The sequence below is a fragment of the Athene cunicularia genome, assembly GCF_003259725.1.
Source record: "Athene cunicularia isolate RWA chromosome 4 unlocalized genomic scaffold, athCun1 chr4_part1, whole genome shotgun sequence".
Classification (NCBI taxonomy): Eukaryota; Metazoa; Chordata; class Aves; order Strigiformes; family Strigidae; genus Athene; species Athene cunicularia.
In genome coordinates this window covers 12,153,102-12,159,497 of record NW_020799098.1, presented here as the reverse complement: position 1 = coordinate 12,159,497, position 6,396 = coordinate 12,153,102, and the positions used below count along the sequence as shown (strand labels likewise).

The 6,396-nt window shown below is 43.4% G+C and overlaps 2 protein-coding genes across 2 annotated transcripts in view; one reads left to right on the top strand and one right to left on the bottom strand.

Moving 5' to 3' along the window:
• Positions 1 to 703, bottom strand: part of CCDC96 (coiled-coil domain containing 96) — a 3,218-nt gene extending 2,515 nt beyond the window's left edge. Inside the window, exon 1 of the mRNA XM_026846920.1 lies at positions 535 to 703. Coding sequence (XP_026702721.1) covers positions 535 to 703 — 169 coding nt within the window. The remainder of the gene's footprint in view (positions 1 to 534) is intronic.
• An 84-nt stretch (positions 704 to 787) lies between these two features.
• Positions 788 to 4,905, top strand: TADA2B (transcriptional adaptor 2B). Its single transcript, XM_026847173.1, has one exon. The coding sequence runs from the start codon at positions 924 to 926 to the stop codon at positions 1,908 to 1,910; it is 987 nt and encodes a 328-aa protein (XP_026702974.1). The 5' UTR covers positions 788 to 923; the 3' UTR covers positions 1,911 to 4,905.
• The last annotated feature ends 1,491 nt before the right edge of the window (positions 4,906 to 6,396 follow it).

Here is a 6,396-nt window from a genome sequence, read left to right as displayed (position 1 = left end):
GGGGCTGCGGGCAGCCTGCGGGCCCGGGGAAGGTGGGGGGCCTGCGCGGTGCTGCGAGGGGGCCCCGGTGTCGCGTCCCGCTCCGCAGCCTCTGGGCCGTTCGCGGGCCGCTTGCGGGAGAGCCGCTGGCCGAAGGAGCTCTTCGGGCTTCGCGGGGCTGTGGCAGCCTTCTGCTGCAGCACGTGCCTTCCCCCGCAGCCTCTGTGGTACAGGCCCTGTAGCCTCTTTTTCCCTCAGTGTGTCACAGCACTTCGCTTGCTGCTTGCCTTCTGTGTCACTACACAGTCAGGCTTGTTTTTAAAAAATAGCAGTAAAAAGCAGCATTATCCAATTCATTCATCGTGACTCGATTGTGATTTGCTTCATTAAACATGAAGACTTCTTCAAAATGTTAAAAGTTTGTGATCATTGTAGCTTTCGTTTTTAACTAGAAAATGAGTAAATGCTACCTTTCTTACTGTAAATGCTGTAGTTTTTTATATTGTTCCAAAAGTACTTCAGCAAGGCAATGTAAGCGAGCAAACCCCAAATGACGTAGCGATCCCAGCGCTGGCTTGGGGCATCCTGCTGATGGTGAGCTCACTTTTTGAGAGCGCGGTGGATGCTGAGGAACTGACATGTGGATCCAGCGTCTCGATGGTGTTCCGGTGCCTAGAGGATCTGATGCAGCTTGCCTTAGTGATGTTTCTGGCACTGTTTTCATGGCCTGCACGCCCCTGAGCAATTGTAAATGCGTATCCAGACCTAAAAGTGCAGATCTGATGGAAACGTGGCTAACTTCAGTATTGCTAGAAGAGTTTAGGTATTGTGAGTTGGCTTTTGAGAAGCAGGGAGAAAGTCATGCTCTCACCTGAGTGCACACTATGCTGAAGATGTAATGGGAATCATTTTATCACTGCTCCTTATTTTCCGTTTAGGAGGACATGGCTGCTCACGTGGGAGCATCCCGAACACCTCAGGAAGTGATGGAGCACTACGTGAGCATGTATATCCATGGCAACCTGGGAAAAGCCTGCATCCCTGACACTATTCCGAACAGGGTAACGGATCACACGTGTCCCAGCGGCGGCCCGCTTTCTCCCAGCTTGACCACGCCGCTCCCCCCGTTGGATATATCGGTGGCCGAACAGCAGCAGTTGGGATACATGCCACTCCGGGATGACTACGAGATCGAATACGATCAGGACGCGGAGACTCTGATCAGTGGCCTTTCGGTGAACTATGACGACGATGACGTGGAAATAGAGTTAAAAAGAGCTCATGTAGACATGTATGTAAGGAAACTCAAGGAGAGGCAACGGCGGAAGAACATTGCACGAGACTATAACTTGGTACCAGCCTTTCTGGGGAAGGATAAAAAGGACAAGGAGAAAGCTCCCAAACGAAAGATCACAAAAGAAGAGAAGGAGTTAAGGCTGAAACTGAGGCCTCTGTACCAGTTCATGTCTTGTAAGGAGTTTGAAGACTTCTTTGAGAACATGCATAAAGAGAGGATACTTAGAGCAAAGATTCGGGAGTTGCAGCGGTATCGTCGAAATGGAATCACCAAAATGGAAGAGTCGGCAGAATACGAGGCAGCCAGGCACAAACGGGAAAAGAGGAAGGAGAACAAAAACATAGCTAGTTCCAAGAGAGGGAAGGAAGATGGTAAAGAAGGTGAATTTGCTGCCATTGAAAACCTGCCTGGCTTTGAACTCTTATCGGACAGGGAAAAGGTGCTCTGCAGCTCTCTAAATTTGAGTCCTGCACGTTATGTGACAGTAAAAACTATAATCATTAAAGACCATCTCCAAAAAAGACAAGGAATTCCTTCAAAGAGTCGCCTTCCCAGTTACTTAGATAAGGTACTGAAGAAAAGGATTTTAAACTTTCTAACAGAAAGTGGTTGGATATCCAGGGATGCTTCATGAAACTCAGCTGATCTGAAAAAACGCAGCAGAGGCCCATTATAGCCTCAAGGACTCCATTATTTTTTTTCCTTCCCTCCCCAAAGATACAGAAATTATGTTACTTAAAAACAACAAAAAAAAGAAAATACATAAATCCCGACAGTATTCATGATCCATGGTTCAAATAGACTTCTGCTTTGGATCATGGAAAGTACTTAATTGTGAAACTTCTACATTGGATTTCACTGCTTTTGGCACATTACTAGAACAGATTTCTTCCATGTGAACTTACTCAAGTCCAGTAGTCCCAGAGTAGTTACTTTACTCCTTACTATTGGACAAATGAGTATCAGTGTAATCCTTGCTTTTCTTTAAGGTGGGAGATAGTTTCATTTGCTGGAAACTGTCTTCTCCCTTTCTTTCATTTTTTGGTGTAATGCTGGCAGCAAAGTGAAGCTTACAAAAGTCCTGAGCGCAGGAGCAGGGTGAGCAAGGACTTTTGTGACCATTGCTAAGCTTTCAGAACATTCTCCTTAGTAACTACAGCCAAGGTGCTGGGACAGCGGGGTGAGTTTCTGTCGAGAATACAGCAAGGATTAGCCATGGCAGGGAGTGGAAGGAAAGAAATGTGGTAGGTGAGATGCCTTCAGGTACTTGTGCTGTGGAAAGGGTTCTTGAAGAGCTACCTGCACACCCAGCTGATCCGGACATAGCTTTGACTTCAGTCTTTGCTGAAACAGGCTCTGCTGAAGCTTCGATGCTAACTAATTAGTAGCAGAGTTGCAGGGGTGCATGGCAGCTGTGGTGCTCTGTTCCAGAGGAAGGGTCAGCACTACTGTGAAGTGGCTGTTTGGGGCTAGAAATGGGGTTTGGGAAAATAGGCAGTGAGTTGTCTTGTAGCCGTTGGGAGCCTCAGGCAGCAAAATCACTGTTTCTTGTCAGGGGAAGTTACACCTTCATTGGCATCTGTAACTTCTGAGCTTGTATGGGATGAGGAGGTGTAGCTGCCAAATCCTGAAACTGATTGGGAGGGACAGGGAAAAAGAGCGGAATTCTCAAGTGAAGAGCGAACACCAAGACTGGTTTTTAAAAACAAAAATGAGAGGTGATAGAGATTAGGTCAAGATGCACAGCTAATGTGCTTCTGAAGTACAGAGCTGTAAATCGAGCCATTACTGGATTCTGGTGGCACATAACCTTGAAACGTACTGGACTAAACACACTGAAGTTGAAATGACTGATGTGGCAGAAGGGTGACTGCAGCCCACTGCAGGGGGAACAGTGCACCTGGAGAGGGAACTCGTCACGACTCTGACTAGTCTGAGATGATGATTTAACACAGCGTGTGGCAGAAACGCCAGACCCACAGCACTGTTCTAGTAAGATTAAGGGAAAGATGTTGAAGGAGGACTAGAAAAGATTTTAATGCTCATTTCATCCTTAAATTCCCGTGCTGGTATTTAACCAAATGAATAAAAAATGGTGGTTGCCATGTGGAAGACAGCACAGTGTTACTTGTGCTTAAGCCTCTCTGCTGGTCGTGTCTGGAGAGGGAAGCTGTGGCCGGAGGCCAGCTGGGCAGGTCTTCTGGAGCACAGATGTGCCAAAACATGGAACTTGACTGGCTTCAGAACAAGTGCAAGCACTGCAAATGTCACCTTGGCTTGATGCTTTGGGCTGTAGTCAGTAAGGATACTTAAAACAGTATCAATTCTGCAACTTGGCAGAGGTATACTGATCAGAACTGGGTTTTAGTTAATACATCCAGCATTACCAAACTAGTGTTACCAGTGAGTTTAGAATAAAAGGGGTACAATTACAAAGCCAGCATTTCTAAGGAAGAAGAAACCAAAACTCTAGTGCCTTTTTCTTGTGAGCTTGTGATGTTATGTCCCTTCAAAAAGGTAAGGGCTATGTCCTCTCGGATGTAATGCTTTGTTTGGCTTACCTGTAAGTGGCTTGTTGTGGAATACTTGAGACAAAACTGTCTCTCCTTGGCAGCAGTGGTACGAACTGCAATGTGCTGAGTAGCTTTAAGAACCACTTCCACCCTATATGCATGTACAAACAGCATACAAGTTCATAAGGTATAAACCCTTGGTTATTTTCTGTCCTACTCCTGTGGAAAGGAAGCTCAGCCTTTCTTTCTTGTATTCGAGTTATGCAATTTGGTTCTTCCTGGAACTTGTTACCTAACTGCTATAACATACCATTACTGATAAGTGTTCTGGATCCTCAACTCTGCATGTAGCTGAGAGTTTAAATTGATTTGGGTTTTTTTATTTTTTTTCTCAAATCTGTGATTTTTATATTTCTACACTGTTTTGGCACACCTAAGTCTAACTGAAGCAATAGTCTAAAGCCCATCTGAACAATAACTTAAAAAAAAAATCTAGGCACCTATGAGTCATTTAATGTTGAAGTGAATTCTGCATTTAAACTTTGTAGTTTAACTCCTCAGCCCCTCCAAAATGTTTCTTTGGTGCTAGACGTAACTTATTGAACATCAAAATGAATGTAAAATAAAGTATTTTTAATGTATGAAATATGGATATCAATATTTATTTTATACTTGCAAGCAAATTCAAGGTGGTAAATGTTTGCTTTAGCAAATACTAGTCCCTTGGAAAGGGCTTCCCTAGAAGCAATGTCTCATTGTCAGCTATGCTTTTAATTTTAAAGGTGACTTGCACTAGAGGATGCTGCTGTTCCATATTTTCACATGGAACTGATCTCGTCTAAGCATTCCTTTGTTATGAGCTGCTGTTTTTTTGTTTGTTTTTAAGTTGAGATGCAGTTATGTTAATCCAGCAATTTACTAGAGCTAACTGCTTCTCTTTTGTGTTGAAGGGGCTGAAAAAAAACATGGCAAAGAGCTCTTCAACTTGTATCTTGTGTTGATCTGGAAGCGCTTCCTGTACTGTACAAATAACCTCGCCTTCATGTTGCTAATGAAAAGGTGTTTTATATGCTTAATGCTCTTGACTTTTCTAATTAAAGATATTACTAATGATAGTATCTGTCCTAACAGCATTGATGTAAGCCTATGAAAAAGTGACACTCTGTAAGCTGTTCAAAATATTGATCTTTTGCTACTGATAGAGGCAGCAATAAGTCTGTTTTGATGCTGTATGTTTACTTCAATCAGTCTAGTCCCAATGATGTTTTACAGTAATATTTGTTTACTAGGTAACAAGGGAGGGATAATCACCATTCTGTGTGTACTACCTGGTGCAGAAGGGCTTGTTACAGAGTATTCTGGGCACAGACCCTCCTGCCCTGTGTTCCGTTGCAGTCCCAGCAAAGCATTAGGAACAGCATTATAGTAGGTTTGCACGAGTCTCTGACCATGAACTGCCTTGTAAATCACACAAGCTAAGCACTCTGCCAATTATTCTCTTGTACAGCGGCTGCATCAAATTTCTTTGCAACTGTAACAGACTTCACTAGCCTTTCAGTTTACTATCTCTTCTTGCAAAATGTTTTTGCATGTGCCCCAGTTGCTCTTACGTGATGACACGTTGAATACTGTGAAGGAAGGCACGTGGTGAGCCTGTTCAGCTCATCAGCTTCTTCCTTAAAGGGAATGTTGCACTCATTTGAATCGTGTACTGGTGTAGCTGTGCCAGACACACAAATGCCTGTGCTGAAATCATGTAAAACCTAACTGATGTTGTGCACACTCAGCAGTTTACTAGGTTTTTGCATTGTATATTGGTAAATAAACTTGTATTAAAGTTTCTTTCCATTATTGATTTAATGGTAATGTAGCTTGTGTAATGAGGAAAATGGGTGGAGCAGAGATGCATTTTAGCTAAATGATGATGGGTGGAGAAGTGGTCTTTATAAAATAGCTAAACCAGAGGTATGGGTGGTAGCTCTGTTGGCTACTCATGCTTAAATTTCAGAACCACCTCCCTGTTTGATTTCTTTGGTGCTTCTGACTGTGGTATGGCTGCGTGTAGAGGTGCTTTGAGCTCTCAGTACAGACAGAAGCTCTCCCTGCTGAAAGCCTCCCTGAAAGGGCAGGCCAAGGGAAAGGAACCACTTAAATGAGTTACCAGCTTTAAAGATAGTGGTTTGAGTCTTGTGCTGAACATTTAACAGTAACTTTGTGTTTAAGAACCCTCTCAATGAAGTAATGTAGTTCAAAAGGGACAGTTTGTGTGAGGCTCTGGGAAGTTCATTAAAAAGATCTTAATCTGCTAGGGAAGAAGCTGTCTCTTTAATTGTCCTGCTAGAAAAACTTCTATACTTGTGATTAATAGATTTAGTTTAAATCCAGAGGGGGTGGGAGAAGGTAGAACAACACATGACACTTCTTAAAAGGTATATAAATCAACCCTGGTCCCTATATGATGTATCCAGCCAAAGTGCAAAACTCTTCAATCCTACTTCACACAGCCACAGTGTGATCTAACCCAGATGGAAGCAGCTACAGTGTGATCCAACTCGGATGAAAGTTACTTCTAAATTCTACTTAAGTATGTGGAATCCCCTTTCCCCC